This window comes from Sus scrofa, chromosome 17 (assembly GCF_054392235.1).
Source record: "Sus scrofa isolate SSC_HxYL_T2T_F1_AM1 chromosome 17, Sscrofa_HxYL_maternal_Yorkshire_Landrace_v2.0, whole genome shotgun sequence".
In the NCBI taxonomy this organism is placed as follows: domain Eukaryota; kingdom Metazoa; phylum Chordata; class Mammalia; order Artiodactyla; family Suidae; genus Sus; species Sus scrofa.
The window spans coordinates 44,548,035-44,568,406 of NC_139399.1; the positions used below are offsets into that span (position 1 = coordinate 44,548,035).

Consider the following 20,372-nt stretch of genomic DNA (forward strand, 5'->3'; position numbering starts at 1 on the left):
CATATATGTGTAATTGAATCACTTTGCTGTACACCTGAAACACAACATTGTAAATCAACTATACTCCAACATAAAATACAAATTAATTTTTTTTTAAAAAGTTATGTTCAGTCAACAAAGCCAGACACAAAACATGACACACTGTACAATTCAGTTTATATGAATTAATTCAGAATAGGTACATTCACAAAAGCAGACTGCAAAGCGGTGGCTGCCAGCAGGGTAAGGAGGAGTAACTCTTCAATGGGTATGGAGTTTTATTCTGCAGCGATGGAAATAAGTTTAGAACGAAATAGAGGTGATAGCTGCACAATACTGTGAATGTATTAAATGCCCCTAAATGTCTCCTTTAAAATAGTTAATTTTGGAGTCCTCTTGTGGCCCAGCAGGCTAAGGATCTGGCATTACCACTGCAACAATCTGAGTCACTGCTGTGGTGCAGGCTCAATCCCTGGCCCAGAGACCTCCACATGCCACAGGTGTGGCCAAAGAACTAAATAAATAAAATGTTTTTTTTTTGTTTTTTTTTTTAAGGGCTGCACCAGAGGTATATGGAGGTTCCCAGACTAGGGGTCAAATCAGAGCTATAGCTGCCAGTCTATGCCACAGCCACAGCAATGCCAGATCCAAGTTACTTCTGTGACCTTGCCACAGCTCACAGCAATGCCAGATCCTTAACCTGCTGAGCGAGGCCAGGGATTGAACCCGCATCCTCATGGGTACTCGTTGGATTCGTTGCCAAGGCACTTCAATGCGGACTCCATAAAATGATTAATTTTACGTTATGTGAATTTCACCTCCATTTAAAAAACAAAACAAAAAAACCTTCCAAAGGACATTAGCAACAAATGTATCTAGCATCCAAATGTTGGTTTCTATACCATTCTTTATAAAAGTACTCTAATCGGGCTGCTTGGAGAAATGGCTAATATAAAAGATGACCATAAAGCATCTCAAATTCAAGTTATAAAGTGCTCATGCAATGGTGGAGATATGTCAAAGGGATAGAGGGCCGACAGAGTTCCCGAAGCTGAAACAATTTGACCAACGAAATATGTAAAGTAGTACTAGATTATAACCCAAAGTATAAAATAAACATCCAGCAGTCTATACCAATATAAATAAATGATCAATAACCACATAGGTGAGAACAGGCAACCTCCTATACCGAAGAATCCTAAATGATTTCCAGAGCTACTCCATTCTTAAGGAGGTAGGGCATCTCATTAAGTTTCAGCTGCACGTAGTGACTTTTCTCCAAAAAACACAACATGGAAAGGGGGGAAAAAGAGCAACTGCGCAATGAAGAAATGTGACAAACACGACCTCAAACCAGATGATTAAGGTTAACAAAAACAGCAATAAATCATATTAAAAATAGGTACCCTTATGATGGGATGAGAATGAGACTTTACCTCTGCGGCCTTCCTCCCCAAAACTCATAATCCAAGTCTAAACATGAGAAAAACATAACAAATTCTACCAGAAGGACACTCTATAAAATATCTGACCAGTTCTCGAAACTGTCAAGGTCATATGCACACTGAGGTATGTGGAATGATTGGCCAACGGGGACCTGCTATATAGCACAGAGCACTCTACCCAGTATTCTGTGATAATCTACTTAGGAAAAGAATCTGAGAGAGAACAGATATGTGTGTGTATATGACTGGGTCACTTTGCTGTACAGCATAAATTACCACAATCTTATAAATTAACCACTCTTCAATAAAACTTAAAAAAAAAAAAAAAAACTGTCAAGGCCATCAAAAACAAGTCTGAGAAATTATCACAACCAAGAGAAGCCTGAGGATTTAGCCGACTAAATGTAATGTGGTTTCCCAGATGGGATTGTGGAACAATAAAAAGAGATTAGGGAAAAACTGAAGCTATCTGAATAAAGCATGGGCTTTAGTAAATCATGTGTTGCTACTCATTTATTAATTGTAACAAATGAACTATACTAAATTAAGATGTTGTTAAGAGGGAAAACTGGTTGTGAGGTATAGAGAAACTATTATTTTTGCACTAACTCTATGAAATTGTTTATTTAAAAATAAGATTTTTTTGGAGTTCCCATCATGGCGCAGTGGAAATGAATCCAACTAGGAACCATGAGGTTACGGGTTCAATCCCTGGCCTCACTCAGTGGGTTAAGGATCTGACGTTGCCGTGAGCTATGGTGTAGGTCGCAGACGTGGCTCGGATCTGGGGTTGCTGTGGTTGAGGCACAGGCCAGCAGCAACAGCTCCAATTCGACCCCTAGCCTGGGAACCTCCATATGCCGCAGGTACAGCCCTAAAAAGCAAAAAAATAGTAATAATAAAATAAAAATAAAAATAAGATGTTTTTAATAATCCAATGAATTTTATTATATTTATAAGTTTTACAACCATCATCACAACCTAATTTTGGAACATTTCCATCCCAAACCCCCAGTCCACCCTTCTCTCCCTACCATGTGTCCCCTTTGGTAACCATAAGTTTTTCAGTCTGTGAAGAAACAAAATATTAACAAAAAGGAAGAAATATAAAAGGGCATAACAGCCCACCTGAACAAGCTCCCAATGCCCAAACTGGGATTAATTTGAGCAAAAAAATAAATATCAGAGTATAAACCAAAATGCAAAGTAAACATCATGAGTCCATTCTGACATAATAAATGATGTAATAAATAAATGGGGGGGGAAGAGGCATTTTTCTTCCTATAGAATTGCAAATAATATGTGTAAATACCCCTCCTTTTGAAGGTAGAGCTTAATCTCCACCATCTGCTAGGATGAACTGGGCTTAGCGACTAGCTTCCAAAGAATAAAAGTACAGGAATGGAAAAACAACTCCACACTGAAGAACCAAACAGCACCTTAACCAGGTGGTGAAGATTAACTTCAACAATGGTGTTCATATCATGTACACCCTCATATGATTTGATGAGAAAGATACTAATCACAAGAAAACATCAGAAAAATCCAAATTGATGGACACCCTACAGAATTCCTAACCAGTATTCTTTAAAAGTGTCACAATCATGAAAAACAAAGGAAGACTGAGCAACATTAACAAATCACAAGAGACTAAGGAGACAAGACAGCTAATTGCATAAATGGTATCTTGGCTTGGATACTTGGAATAGAAAGGTACATTCATTAGTGGAAAAGCAGGTAAAATCTGAATTACGTTTGTATTTACTGAACAGTGATGTGCTAATGTTAATTTATTAGCTCCAACAAATGTACACCATAGCTACGTAGTGTTAACATCAGAGAAGGCTGTGTGATAGATTTAGGAGAATGCTCTATACTCACTCTGCACTTCTCTGGAGACCTAAAATATCCAAAAATTAGAAATTTAAATTTAAATTTTTTTGCTTTTTAGGGCTGCACCTGCAGCATATTGAAGTTCCCAGGCTAGGGGTCAAATCAGAGCTGCAGCTGCCAGCCTATATCACAGCCACAGCAACCTCACACAAGAAGAAAAATACAATTTGAATAGGCCTATCTATTAAAGAAATTGAGCCAGTAATAAAATAACTTCCCAAAACAGGAAGCACCAGGCCCAATGGCTTCACTGGTTAATTTTACCAAACATTTAAGGAAAGAATTATACCCAATCACTACAATCTCTTTCATAGATAGAAGCAGACATTAGCAAATCAAATTCAATGCTGCATAGAAAGAATTATATACCACAACCAAATGGGATTTATTCTAGGTATGAAAAGCTGGTTCAACTTTCAAAAATCAATTTATGTAAATGTTCACTTTAATAGGCTAAAGAGGAAAAACAATCACTTGATCAAACAGTAGATGCTGAAAATCTATTTGACAAAATCTAACATCCGCTTATGATAGAAACTCTCAGCAGAACTTCCTCAATGTGATTTTTTTTAATCTACAAAAAAAGACACTAGAATCTTTCTAAGATCAAAAGCAAAGCAAAGATATTCCCTCTCATCACTCCTTTTCCAAAGTCATACCAGAAGCTCTTGCTATGCAATAAGACAAGGAAAGTTTCTCTAAAAAGCAAGGAAAGAATTCCCGTCATGGTGCAGTGGTTAACAAATCCGACTAGGAACCATGAGGTTGCGGGTTCGATCCCTGCCCTTGCTCAGTGGGTTAAGGATCCGGTGTTGCCGTGAGCTGTGGTGTAGGTTGCAAACGCAGCTCGGATCCTGCATTGCTGTGGCTGTGGTGTAGGCTTGGCAGCTACAGCTCCGATTGGACCCCTAGCCTGGGAACCTCCATATGCCGAGGGAGCGGCAAAAAGACAAAAAAAATAAATAAAAATAAAAATAAAAAGCAAGGAAAAGAGAACACAGTCTTTAGGGCATTAGTCTGCTGTGGCCTCTGTTGCATGGCAAAGAAATAAAAGCTATTTTCTTCTTCACCCAAAACTCTGTCTCCATGCTTCTAATCAGCACTGGTAGATAGAAGCAGAATTTTGGCAAGAAATTTTGGGGGTCTGACTGGGATCGACTCAACCAAAGTCTGTCTGACTCCAAATAGTCGACACTACCATCTTCTGGATCCCCACAGAATGACAAAATGTGAATGACTGCTCAGAGCCTACTAGAAGGTAATGATGTTTTCTTAACTCCAAGTGCTGTCAGACCTTGGCAAAGAATGAACTGACAGGCTTAAAAAGAGGTCCACAATGGAAATTCTCAGGTAAAATATGAGAATAAACTGAGGAGATGGGAAGCTAACTTAATGTTATCAAACCTGTTGGGAAGATCTAGGGCAGTTTTTCCTAAGCAAATGGTTTTCTCTGCTTTCCCCTCCTCGGTCTCTGATTCCTAGGGTCCAAGGGAGAGAACCAGTTTTCCAGCGTCCACAGTAGAAACTGGGTTGGTTATGTTTTGTTTGGTTGGGGTTTTTTTGTTTGTTTTTTTCCCTTTTACAGCCACACCTGTGGATCCTTAACTCACTGAGCAAGGTCAGGGATTGAACCTGCATCCTCACAAAGACTACGTCGGGTTCCTAACTCAGTGAGCCATGATAGGAACTCCTAGAAATTGGACTGGGAAACAACCCAGAAACTAAAGGGAAAACATCAGAGGCACTAACCAGGGCAAAAATGAAATAAAAGTAAATTAAAAGGGACCACTTTAGTTAAGGTAAATTTAATGAATGTAAAAGCTGTTTACAAAGCAGCAAAGAAACGCATTTTCCATTCACAGAAAGTTGCTTCACCACTTGCAGCTTGTCTCCAAAGTTTCATTACCTTTCATTAGTGACCAGTCTCTTCCCGTTGGGAAAGTCTGAGGCAACTAGTCAGGTCAGCTATATGCTGCAGAGTCCTTCAGACTGGTCCTACGGAGAACATGTCCTTTAAGTGTCTGAGAGCTGGCAGAGGTGATCTGAAAGAAAACCAATCAGAAGAAGGCAAAGTAACCAGGACTGAACTATAGGGACTTAACGTGAATCATCTAGAGGAGAGGCCACCAAAAGGAATCTAATGGGGATGACATGCCAGCAGAGAGCTCATAGTTCCTGTGTGCCCCCAATCCTGGGAGGAAGAGATATCTGATGCAGTGCTGATGCATACAATTTAAGTCCAAAATAGGTTAGTCCCAAACAGCCACTTCTCCCTTTTCTCTTTGGAGATGGCTCTTCCTCAGAGTCAACCATAGGTTCAGGTGTGAGCTGCACATCACAGACCCTGCCCTTCTAAGCCCAAAGGTAAGCTCTGATTTAGGCTGTACCAGTCAAATTCCTCCTTAGGATATTTATGGCCCAAATTAGATGAGACAGGCTCTCTTTTTTCTTCAATTGAAAGCTTAAATCATGTGACTCCCAAAATTAAGAGCGGCCTCATTTCTGACCATGAGAATGAGTAAGTCCATTAGTAAACATCTATTTAGTGCTTACTGTGTTTTAGCACTTGTCCTAGGTGCTGCAGATATCAAGAAGAACAAAACAGATATTTTCTCTCAAAGGAGTTTTCAGGAAAGACAAACAATAAACAAAGATGATTTCAGGCACTGAAAAGTGCTATGAAGATAAAAAGGGCTAATGTAAACAGTGACTAGAACAAGGCAGAGGGAAGCTGCTTTTAGCACTAGTGGCCAGAGGAGACCTCTCAAGGAGGTGATACTTAAGAAAACCTGAAGGTTTAAAAGAAGGCAGCCAGGCAAAAATCAAGAGCCTCCTAAGCAACACAGCATGTGCAAAGACCCCGACACTAGAACTAGGTCTGAGGGGCAAAACAGAGGCCACCAAGACTAGAGGAAAGAGAATAAAAAGAGTAGAGGGGACAGGGATGGAAGGGTAGCTGAGACAGATCATAAAAGGCCTTGGACACCCTGCACTTTAAACTGGCTCCAATGAGAAACCATTGGAGGGCTTAAGCAGATGAGTGAGTGATCTGATTTAGAAAGATCACATTGACTGCCCCAAGAAGTGGGGCAGAAAGACTAGAGGAGGGTAAGAATGGAAACAGAAATATGAAGCCTCTGAAATTCTCTGGTACTGCTGGTGAGAGTGTAAAATGGTACAATCATTTTGGCTATTTCTATTATACACATCCTGTTACCTAGCAATTCCAAACCATATACCCAATAGAAATGAATATATACATGCACTAAAACACATACATAGGAACAGTCATGGCATTTCTATTCATAATAGTTCCAAACTGGAAACAACCAAAATGGTCAACAGTATAACTTAAATCACGGTATATTCATATAATATGGATAAATATCATCATGGATGAATTGCACAATAACCATGCATCAAAACTCTACACTCTATAATTCAATTTTATAACAATCAAAAACAAGCAAAACTGAACTATGGTCTTAGAAATTAGGATGTAGGGAAGAAGAATAACTGGTAGGAACATAAGGGGGGTTTCTGGGGTTCTGAAAAAAAAAATTTTTTTTTTTTTTGTCTTTTGTCTTTTAGGGCCACACCCGAGGCATATAGAGGTTTCCAGGCTAGGGGTCAATGCTGTTGCCACAGCCACAACAACGCCAGATCATTAATCCACTGAGCAAGGCCAGGGATTGAACCTGCAACCACATGGTTCCTAGTGGGATTCATTTTCCACTGCGCCACGATGGGAACTCCCTGAAAATACTTTGTTTCTTGATTCACATGGTAGTCACATGAGTAGGGTCACTTTGTAATGATTCACCAAGTAGTATACTTAAAATGTGAGCAATTTTCTACACTTATGACATGCTTCAAAACAGGAAACAGAAAACCAGGGAGAAGTCTGCTATAATCTCCTAACCAAGCAATAATGATGCTGGCTATGGCTTAGAAAAGGGAAAGAAATGGTCAGGTCCAGAGCTCCCTTGTGGCCCAGCAGTTAAAGGAACTGGCTTTGTCACTGCTGAGGCACAGGTCAGATCCCTGCCCTGGGAACTTCTGTATGCTATAGGTTGCCACCCAAAAGAAAAAAGAAAAAAAAAAAAAAAAAAGGTCAGGTCCAAGATACATTCCATATGTAGAACTGAAACAAATGGACTATTGATGGGGAATACGGAGAACTAAGTATCTAGGACAATTCCTATGTTTTTGGTTTGAGCAACTGAGTGGTGCCACTTGCTGAGATGGAGAAGGCTTGAAAAGCAGAAAATTGCAGCAAAGTGGGAAAAATTCATTCTATTTTGGCCACATTAAGTATAGGTTGCAAGAGAGAAAGGAAACAAATGCAATTCTCGAGAGGATAAGAAGGGATGGAAGCAAAATGCACAAGCAGCAGCGTGACAGATGACACAGATGAGCAGAGCGCATGGACAAGTGGAGATGTGAGTGAGCTGACAGAGATGATGAGACAATATTTCACCTGACTGTATCTCTTTTCCTGCCAGCACCTTGCTCTGAGGAAAAGTGGACATGGGGGGAAAAAAGGAAGATGGCAGTAGCAGACCTGTGGTACAGTAAGAAGAAAAAGAAGGAAGAGGAATTCCCGTTGAGGTGCAGTGGAAATGAATCTGACTAGTAGCCATGAGGATGCAGGTTCCATCCTTAGGGATCCCATTGCTCTGAGCTATGGTGTAGGTCACAGACACAGCTTGGATCTCAAGTTGCTTTGGCTGTGGTGTAGGCCAAAAGCTGTAGCTCCAATTTGACCTCTAGCCTGGGAACTTCCATATGCTACAGATGCAGCCCTAAAAAGCAAAAAGAAAAAAAAAGAAGAAGAAGAAGAAGGAAGAAACTCAGGAAGGAGGGGAAGAAAGGAGGAAAATCCCCAGTGAGATAAGAAAGAAAGAAAGAGAAAATCCCACAGCTATTCCACTAGATCTGCTGGTCCAGGGAAGGGATGCAGGCAGTGGAGCACAGGTAAGTTGGAGAAACCTCGACAGGCATGCTGATCTCTGACAGAGAGAACTATCAACTCACTTAAAATCACCAACACTTCCTGGCTACTCTGAAGCAGGAAACTACTGGCCACTATGTATTCCAACCTCACCAAATTCCCCAAAAGAACTCTTTGAGGACAAGACAGAAGAGAAGAAAACCAGAAGACATTAGTTAGAAGCAGTTTAAAATTTAATCCAAGTGCCCCTCCACTATTTAGGTTGAGAAGATATTTTTATTTCACTGAAGAATTTCTCTAGGAAAAAATTTCATTCCCCCAAATTATTCAATCCAACACCCATTTCACAGTGCAAGCCAGAAGCACAAAAGGACACCTTACCTTCACCAGCACATAGTCGCCAGGTTGAGCTCGGACCTTAAGCCCAGAGTTGGTGACATCCTCCAGCTCTACATCAGGAAAGATCACCTTAAGGTTTCCATCATTCCGGCCACACAGGTCAGTGGAAGAGCGTTTACTGAACTGCGAAAAAACAGAGGAGGGGTTATGAATTTGTCACAGTCATAAGTTCTTGGAGGGAAGAAATTAGGCCTCTCTGTCTCAGATCCCCAAGGGTCTGACCCATAGAGCATTTCTTAACCAAGGAATCACCTAAGAGTAAGTCATCAACAACGGCGGTAAATGGCTCACAAAAGAAACTCAATTAAATTTTGCTAACAATGTGTTATTACAATAAATGACTCTATCAATGACTATTTCACAGGAATGGACCTCCAACAGGCCTGATGCCAACGACTTTTGGATGATATACTTGGCAAAACAACTCTCACTTTACAGAGTCTCATAGTAATCACTAGCAAATGTTCTGGGTTGTTTGGCCTGGGTTACTTGTCCCACTGAATAGGCAGACTCAAAGTCAGAGTCCCCATCACAACATGCCTAAGATGAGGCTAGGAATATAATAAAAACTGTGTAATGGTGGAGTTCCCACTGTGGCACAGCAGGTTAAGAATCAGGTATTATTTCTGCAGCAGCTTAGGTAACTGCTGAGGGGCTGGTTCAATCCCCAGCCTGGCACAGTGGGTTAAGGATCTGGCATTGCCACAGCTGTGGCATAGTTTGCAGCTGCAGCTTAAATTCGATCCCTGGAATTTCCATATGTCACTGGTACGGCCAAAATAAATAAATAAGTTTTTTAAACAAAAAATAAAAAATATATTTAAAAAAAAGTAAAATAGGCAGTTAGGATTGACATATACATACTACCACATATAAAACAGGCAGCAAGGACCTACTATATAGCACAAGGTAATCTACTCAATACTGTATAATAATCTATATGGGAAAAGAATCTGAAAGGGAACAGACATATGTATAACTGATTTACTCTGCTGTACACCTGAAACTAACACAACTTTCTAAGTCAACTATACTCCAATAGAATTTATTTATTTATTTATAATGGCCCACACCTGCAGCACAGGGCAGTTCCCAGGCTAGGAGTCAAATCAGAGCTGCAAATGCAGGGCTACACCACACAACTTAGTACTAAGGCTAAACTATCCCTAGAATTAAAAAAACTTTTCTAACAACGCTTAAAAACAAGCCCTGAAAGGATCAAACTAAACTGCAAGCAAGTGCCTATCAGAACAAAGCCCAATGCAAAACCTAGACATTCAAAAACAAACATCACAATATCCAACATTCATTCAAAAGTCACTAGATACGCTCAGAAGCAGAAAAATGTGACTAAAAATCAAGAGAAAAGTTAGTCCAAAGAAACAGACCTAGAAATGACAGTAATGATAAAATTATCAAAAAGATATTAAACCAACTATTGTAATTAAACTCAAATACTAAGATTCAAAAGAAAACAAGAACACAGGAAAGAAGTAGAGGATATTTTTAGAAAACCTAATGTCACTTAGAGATAAAAAATATATCTGTAATTTTTGATTCAATAGCTAATAGCAAATGAGACACCACAAAAGAAAAGAATAATGAATCAGAAGACAGAAAAATAGAAACTATTCAAAATGAAGAAGATATAAAAGAAAAAAAAAATCAACAGCCTCAGTGACCTATGACACAACATCAAGTGGTTGAACATACAGATAATTAGAGAAAAAGAAAAGAAATAGTGGGGGTGGGTGGCAGGAAGCAGGAGAAGTACAGAAAAATACCTGAATAATAAATGAAAAACTTCCAAATGTGATGAAAATTATAAACCCACAAACTAGGTAGCCTCAACATATCCTTAAAAAACACAAAGAAAGCCAAGTCTTAGCCAAGTTAACACACATGAAATTTCTAAAAACAAGTGATAAAATGACAACTAATGCAACACATGACACTGAGCCAAATCCTGTTCCTATAAATGACAGTTCTGAGATAAGTGAAGAAACTTAAATGGAGTCTAAGGATTAGACACTAATAATATAACAAGGTTAATTTTCTGATTTTGATGGCTGTACTACAGTTATGTAAGAGAATATCCCTGTTTGCACAATATACACACTATAATATTTGGGAAATTGGAAGCATCAGGCGAGCAACTGCTCTCAAATCCTTCAAAGAAAAAGTTCTTTATACTGTACTGTAATTTTTCTATCCGTTTGCAACTGTTTTACAATAAATTTTTTAAAGGAGAGAGTGTTTAAGAGTTCCCTGGTAGCCTACCAGTTAAGGATCTGGCATTGTCACTGCTGTGGCTCGAGTTGCTGCTGTGGCATGGGTTCGATCCCTGGCCCAGGAACTTTTTTTGCACGCCATGAGCATGGCCAAAAAAAGTAAATAAATTGAAAAGTAATTTTAAAAAAAAGAGAGAGAGGGTGTTCAGGTTTCATGATGAACAAATCAACCACAAAGGAACATTTATAAGACAAAGAAATAGGAACACTGACTAGAGATATTTGATAATATTAAGAAACCATTGTCAATTATCTCAGATACGATAACAGCATTAGGTCTATTTTTTAAAAAAGAGTCCTTGTCTTTCAGAGATATATACTGAAACAGTTACTGACAAAATACTAAGTCTAGTACTTGGCTCAAAACGACTCGGGGGTGGGGCAGTAGAGATGAAACAAGATCAAGCATGATTAACACTGTATTGACAATTAAGACTGGTTGATGGGTATGTGGCTATTCATTATACCATTCTCTCTATATCTATATGTGTCTTTTGGATACTCCATAATCTGAGGGGGGAGGGAGGGGAGGCAGTGCTTACGGGCTGTAGAACAAGACAGACCTGGGTCAAATTCTGGCTCATCATCCTAAGCTGTGTGACCTTGGGGAAGTTTGTCTGTTTCTTTTCTTCATCTACAAAAGGAGACTAATAATAGCACTACCTTCAAGGACTATGGTGGGCTCAACGTGTTGAGGACTATAAAGTACACACATTCTGGCAGACAGTAAATGCTCGGTACACACGACTTGTCATCATCTTCTCTGCCACTCTGAATACAGCAACCCAGTGGGGGTTTTTTGCTTGTTTTTGTTTCTTTGTTTTTGTCATTTTTAGGGATGCACCCAAGGCATATGGAGATTCCCAGGCTAGGGGTCTAATCAGAGCTATAGCTGCAGGAACACAGCCACAGCAATGCGGGATCTGAGACGCATCTGCAACCTATATACCACAGCTCACGGCAGTGCAGGATCCTTAACCCGATGAGTGAGGCCCAGGATCAAACCAGCATCCTCATGGATAACTAGTTGGGTTCGTTAACCACTGAGCCACAACAGGAGCTCCAACAACTCAAGTGTTTTAAACTGGCCATGACTAGAGGAAAGCAAGTCTCCTCTAAGACAAAGTAGACTCTAACTGCTGGTCTTAAAAAAATCCATTTAACTTTCCTTAAAAAAGACACATGCACCCACATGTTCATTGCAGCTCTATTCACAATAGCCAAGACATGGAAACAACCCAAATATCCATCGAAAGACAACTGGATTAGGAAGATGTGATATATATATATACAATGGAATACTACTCAGCCATAAAAAAGAATGAAATAATATTTGCGGCAACATGGATGGAACTAGAGATTCTCATACTAAGTGAAGTAAGTCAGAAAGAGAAAGACAAATACCATATGATATCACTTATATCTGGAATCTAACATAAGGCACAAATGAACCTTTCCACAGAAAAGAAAATCAAGGACTTACAGAATAGACTTGTGGTTGCCAAGGGGGAGGGGAGGGAGTGGGCTGGTTGGGGAACTTGGGGTTAATAGTTACAAACTATTGCCTTTGGAATGGATTAGCAATGAGATCCTGCTGTGTAGCACTGGGAACTATGTCTAGTCACTTATGATGGAGCATGAGAATGTGCAAAAATAGAATGTGTACATGTATGTGTAACTGGGTCACCATGCTGTACAGTAGGAAAAAAACTGTATTGGGGAAATAACTATTTAAAAAAAATCCATTTATTCTCTAGCCCCAAGTGAGTATTGGCTTATGTTGGATATACATAAACAACAACAACAACAACAACCACAACCCTTGTCTTGGCTTGGCCCCCTACCAGGGGCTCTCTGGGGCTAAATGAAGTCATGGATAAAGATGAGTAACCTTTGAGTACTTATTCATTCAATCAAAAGACAGGAACTCTATTCTGTAATGGACTCTGTAGGAGAAAAGCTGGGGATACACTAAGATTTAATTCTTACTAGATAAAATGGGGACTGCTAATAGACAAGTTCATGTACAGATCTCCAGAATCACAGCTGACAACTTAAATAACAAAGCAGTTAGCACAGCACACATCTCTGGGGTATTTCACCAGCTCAGCATCACCAACCATCAGCAACTGCTGGACCAAACCACTGGAAGATTCCTAACCCACACTGAGCTGACTGGGCTCCCTCTCCTGGAAAATTGAACTGGTAATGACAGAGACAACTTTGGTCTGTGGATAGCTGGAACTACACCATGAAACACAAGAACTGTATGGCTGCTGTACTCTGCTACACAGATGAAGAATCTGGAAAAGCTGGTCTGAGGGGGAGAGAAGAAAGTGAGCCTCAAGGGCTTCCTGGGTACACAGTCCCTTCCACACACCTTTCAGATTCCTGCCCTTGGGCTCCATTAGACACTCCTAAAGTCTTATACAAAACATAATTATTTTTGGTTTAGGCTGAATGGCTTCAACAAATTTCCCACTGTCAGAGTTCTCTTGTGGCTCAGGAGGTTAAGGATCCAGCATTGTCACTTTAGCGGCTTGGGCAGCTACAGCAGCTTGGGTTCAATCCTGGGCCTGGGAACTTTTACATGCCGCAAACAAACAAACAAAAAAAGGAAACAATAAAAGAAAGAACCCTAGAATAACAGGAAGAAAGAACAGATGACATGATAACTGGCAAGGAAAATCCCAAGAAATCAGAAACTCCTACAACTACTGAGTTCAGCAAGATCACAGGACATAATAGTACGAAATTCAATTGTTTCTATACACTAATAGGGAACACAGAGACACTCAAAATTGAAAATATAATAGCAATTACAACAGCTTAAAAATATTTAGGTGTAAATATAAGAAAACATGTACAGGATTGGTGTCATGAAAACTTCAAAAACTGCTAAAGGAAATCAAAGATCTAAACAAAGGAGACATACTGTCCTCCAAACAAACAAACAGAATATATATCTATGGCCTCACCCCCTCCACCAGCACCAGCTGGATACAGCCCACAAAGGTCTTGTTGGCTTTTGTTGCTTCTTCTCGGAAGACAGTAATAAGTTCCTCCAAACGCCTTAATTTTACCTCTTCTGGGATATCATCCTTTAGTCTGTGATATGCACGTGTCTTCTGTTTTAAGAAAAGAGAGAGATGGAGGTCACCACGGACTTGTAGAATCCATTCTTGAGGCACCAAAGTGAACCTGCTCAACCAACTGGCAATTTGCATAGCACAGGGTTCTCTGGTCCTTGGGCCTTCTAAGAAAAAAAGGTCACTATGCAGGAGGGTTATGTTTTTGAAAGGGTTAAATTCTTAATTTAGCACATGAATTCCTTCTGTATAGCATTGAGAACTATATCTAGTAACTTACGATGGAGCATGATAATATGAGAAAAAGAATGTATATATGCATGTGTGACTGGGTCACTTCGCTGTACAGTAGAAAACTGACACAACACTGTAAACAAGCTATAATGGAAAAAATAAAAATCATTTAAAAAAATTAAATGACAAAAAACAAAATAAATTTAGCACATGAAAATCATAGACTCAAAATTGGTCTTGATATTTTTATAGGACACATATAATAATTCATGTAACAGGTTATTCAGCAGCAGTGTTTATAAAGACATAAGATGCAAAGTAGAGTAAATGTTCTTCAATAGATAACCAATGAACGAAACAAACTATAGTTTATCTAAACCATAGAATATTACACAGCTGTGAAAGAATGAGATAGCTCTGTATATACTGACATAACTGCTCTCCAAAGTATACTCTTATCAGAAATAAGCAAGGTATTTATACCATGTATAATAATGTCGGTGTGAAAAGAATGAATATAAATACATGAAATATCTCTGGAAGTTTAGAGAAGTTGCTGAGGAATTAAGGAAGTTTACAGAAGAAGTTGCTAAGGAAGTTGGAAAACTAGGCAACCTAGGAAGAAAAAAGAACGACTCCTTGGCATTGCATACTCTTGTGACCCTTTGAATTTTACACCATGAACGTGTATTACCTACTCAAAAGAAAAAAGGAAATTTATCCTTGAAAAGTTTTTTTTTTTTTTTTTTTTTTTTTTTGTCTTTTTTAGGGTCACTCCCGTGGCATTTGGAGGTTCCCAGGCTAGGGGTCCAATCGGAACTGTAGCCACTGGCCTACACCAGAGCCACAACAACTCAGGATCCGAGCCTCGTCTGCAACCTACACCACAGCTCACGGCAGTGCTGGATCCTTAACCCACTGAGCGAAGCCAGGGATTGAACCCACAACCTCATGGTTCCTAGCTGGATTCGTTAACCACTGTGCCATGACGGGAACGCCAATCCTTGAAAAGCTTTTAAATCACCTAAAACTATGGTGTACATACATTTTTATACACACACACATTTCTATGTATATATATCTTTATGTACACAAGCTCATAATACAGTTGGAGAATCAGTGAGCTAGACGAAAGTGGAAAGTCTATACACCAAAGTCAGGATGTTCAAACCAATGTGCCTTTAAGAGAACTACCAAATCCAGAGGGAAATGAAGAATGGATAGAGAGGAGTTCCCGTCGTGGCGCAGTGGTTAATGAATCCGACTAGGAACCATGAGGTCGCGGGTTCGGTCCCTGCCCTTGCTCAGTGGGTTAACGATCCGGCGTTGCCATGAGCTGTGGTGTAGGTTGCAGACGCGGCTCGGATCCCGCGTTGCTGTGGCTCTGGCGTAGGCCGGTGGCTACAGCTCCGATTCAACCCCTAGCCTGGGAACCTCCATATGCCGAGGAAGTGGCCCAAGAGATAGCAACAACAACAACAACAACAACAACAACAAAAAGACAAAAGACAAAAAAAAAAAAAAGAATGGATAGAGAATTCTAAAACAGAATTCTCTTAAGAGGGTTTACTCTATTCTCAACAAAAAGAACTTATCTCTATTGTACACTTAACTATTATAAAACTTTATAATAATTATCTTATTTAATCCACAAAATAATCTGATGAGTTTGTAATAATGTTGTCCCCTTTTACAGACGGAAAAAGCAAAAATCTTTCCCAAATCACATAGTTTTTAAATGAGAGGCACAATTTGAGTGCTTGTTCTCATCCACTATACTACTTGATTAAACCTCTCTGACCTTAACCCTAATCTAGGAATTCAATGTCAAAGTAAACACTCATATCCAATGTCCATAGGATATACTTCCACCACAAACTGAAAACTCCCAATTCCATCATTAAAAGATTATTTCTTGCGTATCTGTGATGGCCACAGAAAAGAAGCAAATCAGAACCCAACAGCTCCTGAAAAAATTTAGCCCTGAAAAAAATTCTGTAAGAGACATGAACATGCAATTGACTCAGTTACACTGCCCACAGGACACTAGATAGTGGGCTTTAAAAGACATGAATTTGCTTGGGCTTGCTGAGAGCAGCTGAGTGACAGCCATGGTTCAATCACTCATGAGACAGCTTTCCTGAGCCCCTTAGCCACAGAGACCCCTCAGCCTCCAACCCAAACATAAGGCAAGCTGCCCCTGAGGTGACTGGGGATGAGAAGTGATCCAGGCAAATTCATTCCTTCCAACAAGAAAATGGCAGACAACCAGGACTATCCCCTCACTGCAGGAAATACACATCACTCTCTCCTTCTTTCCTCATCTTCTTCTGCTTTGTCTTCCTGGGAATCAGTGTTATAGGAGAAACTCTAAAGTGGGCCTCAGTGGATTTGCTTGGCTTAAAAAAATGGAAAATTGAAAACAGCTAGGGGGAGTTCCCATCATGGCTCAGTGGAAATGAATCTGACTAGGATCCATGAGGACGCAGGTACGATTGCTGACCTCGCTCAGTGGGTTAAGAATTCAGTGTTGCCATGAGTTGTGGTGTAGGTCAAAAACGTGGCTTAGATCTGATGTTGCTATGGCTGTGGCGTAGGCCAGCAGCTACAGCTCCAATTAGACCCCTAGCCTGGGAACCTCCATATGCTGCAGGTATAGCCCTAAAAAGACAAAAAAGACAAAAAGACAAAAACAAACAAAAATAGCCAGGGATGGCTGGGAGGGTGACAAGTAGTCTCTGTAAAACAAATCACATCTGTAGGCCAAAAAAGAAGTTCTGCATGTTAATAAATGATTTTAAGTTTCTTATAAAGAGAATCATCTCTCTCCCTCCACATTCAAATTCTAAGCGACCAAAACATAATTTTAAATATTCTAATGGAGAGTAATATTGGCACAAGTAATTGGTTTTCATCTCAAATTGCTGAATTATTTAAAAGGGTAGACATTTTTTTTTTTAGAAAAAATAAAAGAATGAATGGTAAGATCCTATGGTTTCTCAAAGACTACCTTGCTGCTGCATTCTTTTCTTCCCAGAGGTCCACAATCAACCAAAAACTAGTCAGGGATGATGTCAGTCTCAGCACAGAAATAGCTCCTCCCCCAGCCCAGGGCTCACCTGCCTCATGCTATAGGCAAAGAGGAAGCCCATGTTGTACTGAACTTCCTGAAGCAAAGACACTGTCTGGAGGTGATCTTCTTCCGTCTCACCACAAAAGCCAGCAATGAAATCACTGCTGAGGCTCACACCTGCAACACAACAACAAAAGACAGCTTATGGCTGCCGCTCACCTTCAAGAAAGGCCTTTGGCACTTGTGGAGCAGAGGGAGGGATAAGAACTATAAGGCCTTCCCTGGAGCTATTCAACCCATGTGCAAGTGGAAGAGAATAGTCATTATAGAGCAATGGGGAAAGGCCTGCTCATCTAGAAGCTTCCCATGTTGGAACCTGGCTTCTCCATTTACATTCCCCTCAGCACCAGAAAAGGTAATTTTCACTCCAAATGTTGGATTCACAGACACAGTAGGAGTCCATATTTTCAAATTTGTCCTTCTTTTACTGGTGAAGACCTTACAGTACCTCACACAAATATATACTTTTGAAGTTAAACACAATGTTTTAACACACTTTAATTATCCCAATAACCCAACGAGGTGAGTACTATTAACTCCATGTTATAGATGAGAAAAGTGCAGCCCAGAGAACCTCCCCATCCAAGTTATAATAATTATAAATTTGTAACAAAAAAAGTAGACATTGTTAACAAATCTGAACTAAAAGACTAGAGTAATTTTATTAGGAGGAAGGGAAAAGAGAAAAGGGAGTAAGAGTTATGGCAATAGGAAAGGAATTACCTCTAAGTACACCTTTTTTTTTTTTTTTTTTTGCATTTTAAGGCCGCACCCGCAGCAGCATATCAAAGTTTCCAGGTTAGGGGTCCAATCTGAGCTGCAGCTGCCAGCCTATCCCACAACCACAGCAACAACAGATCCTTAGCCCACTGAGCAAAGCCAGGGATCGAACCCACACCCACTGAGCCACAATGGAAACTCCCAAGCACACATTTTTAAAGATATCAATTGTTCTCAAATCAGAACTAATTTAGACCATAACTCTGCCAACTAACAAGAAGGAACAAGGTCTCTCCCATATGTTCAGAAACACAGACTATAGAAAAGGAAACTCTTTAGCCTTGAGGCCACAAGCTAATCCTCTTATTTCTAACAAGACCAAGACATTAAAAGCCAGGGGAGTTCGCGTCATGGCACAGAGGAAATGAATCCAACCAGGAACCATGGGGCTGCAGGTTTGATCCCTGGCCTTGCTCAGCAAGTTAAGGATCCAGCGTTGCAGTGAGTTGTGGTGTAGGTCACAGACACAGCTTGGATCCAGCATTGCTGTGGCTCTGGCGTAGGCCGACAACTGTACTCCGATTAGACCCCTAGCCTGGGAATCTCCATATGCTGTGGGTGCGGCCCTGAAAAGACAAAAGACAAAAAATAATAATAATTTTTAAAAAAATAAAAAATCAGAAAGGGAGTTTCCATTGTGGCACAGTGGAAATGAATCCAACTAGGAAACATGGGGTTACAGGGCCAATCCCTGGCCTCGCTCAGTGGGTTAAGGATCCAGCGTTGCCGTGAGCTGTGGTGTAGGTCGCAGATATGGCTTGGATCTGGCATTGCTGTGGCTCTGGCATAAGCTGGCAGCAACAGCTCTGATTCAACTCCTAGCCTGGGAACCTCCATATGCCATGGGGGGGCCCTAAAAAGATAAAGGACAAAAAAAAAAAAAAACCAGAAAGAACTGGAAAAAGAAATGAAAATAGGCAAAAGTGTGAAAGGTGAACAATTTATTGCCACAGGTATTGCCTGCATCTGACCCATGGTCACAGAATGACAAGCTCAGCAAAATATGTTTCTTAAACATACCTGGGGGAGTTCCCGTCATGGCTCAGTGGTTAACGAATCCAACTAGGAACCATGAGGTTGCAGGTTTGATCCTTGGCCTCGCTCCGTGGGTTAAGGATCCAGCACTGCCGTGAGCTGTGGTGTAGGTAGCAGACGCGGCCGGATCCCACGTTGCTGTGACTGTGGCGTAAGCTGGCTGCTACAGCTCTGATTAGACCTCTAGCCTGGGAACGTCCATATGCCGCGGGTGCAGCCCTAGAAAAGACCAAAAAATAAATAATTTAATTAAACGTACCTGGGATAGACTCTCTGATATGATGAACTAATTCCACATAAGCTTCTCTTGAATATCTGCAATAAAGAACAAAAAGAAAGAGCTTAGATGAACCAATCTTCTTTAAATGAATGCTGTAAGAAGATAACACCATGAATTACCACATGTAACCACTTCTCATTCACACAGGACAATACAAAGTAGGTTAAAGTACCCAGAAGTACCCGCCCTCCTTCCTGCTTTTCGTGGCCATGCCTGCAGCATGTGGAAGTCCCAGGATCAAATCTGTGCCACCTTGGTGACAACACCGGATCCTGCACAAGGGAACTCCCAAAAGAGCCCTTTTGATCCAAATATTGTATTGAAACCTAATCAAGAGCCTATAAATCTATAAATTTTTAATTCAAGAACATTTCTTTTCTTTTTTATGGCCACACCCAGGGCACATGGAAGGTTCCCAGGCTAGGGGCTGAATCAGAGCTGCAGCTGCCAGCCTACACCGCAACCATAGCAACACTGGTTCCAAGCCACATCTGTGACCTATGCTGCAGCTTGTGGCAACGCTGGATCCTTAACCCACTAAGTGAGGCCAGGGATCAAACCCACATCCTCACAAACACTAGTTGGGTTCCTAAGCTGCTGAGCTACAATGGGAACTCTATAAATTACTTTAAATAGGCTTTTTTTATTTAACTAAGAAATGAAAACAGAGTAAACATTTAAGAAGATCTCTAAAACTCTTTGTCAATCTGGAATATAAGGCAAGTCACTAGTTCCATAGAGCTTGCTATCTGTCACATTGTCCTTTCAGTCTTATCTCTGCTATATTATTATTTCCAAAGTAAATGAACACATAGAGCTACATTTAAATTCCAAGACCTAAAAAACATTAATGTTAAAAG

General features: G+C 40.3%; 1 protein-coding gene and 1 long non-coding RNA gene across 8 annotated transcripts in view; both read right to left on the minus strand.

Moving 5' to 3' along the window:
* The window catches only part of LOC146395264 (uncharacterized), a 624,884-nt gene that overhangs the window by 17,159 nt on the left and 587,353 nt on the right, over window positions 1–20,372 (minus strand). The gene's annotated exons all lie outside the window — the stretch shown is intronic.
* CDK5RAP1 (CDK5 regulatory subunit associated protein 1) overlaps window positions 5,107–20,372 on the minus strand; it is a 33,610-nt gene continuing 18,344 nt past the window's right edge. For 5 of the 7 annotated variants that reach the window (XR_014832203.1, XR_014832205.1, XM_001928856.5 and 2 more), the window contains 5 exons: window positions 19,492–19,547; window positions 17,404–17,534; window positions 13,940–14,089; window positions 8,653–8,793; window positions 5,107–5,359 (listed from right to left, as the gene is read on the minus strand). Coding sequence is in view for 3 of the 7 variants with exons in the window: in XM_001928856.5 (XP_001928891.2) it covers window positions 5,279–5,359; window positions 8,653–8,793; window positions 13,940–14,089; window positions 17,404–17,534; window positions 19,492–19,547 (559 nt within the window). In the remaining 4 variants the exon portion in view is untranslated. Of the gene's footprint in view, window positions 5,360–8,652; window positions 8,794–13,939; window positions 14,090–15,015; window positions 15,113–15,740; window positions 17,535–19,413; window positions 19,548–20,372 lie in introns of those variants that run through there. The other 2 variants (XR_014832202.1, XR_014832204.1) reach the window with 2 other exon arrangements.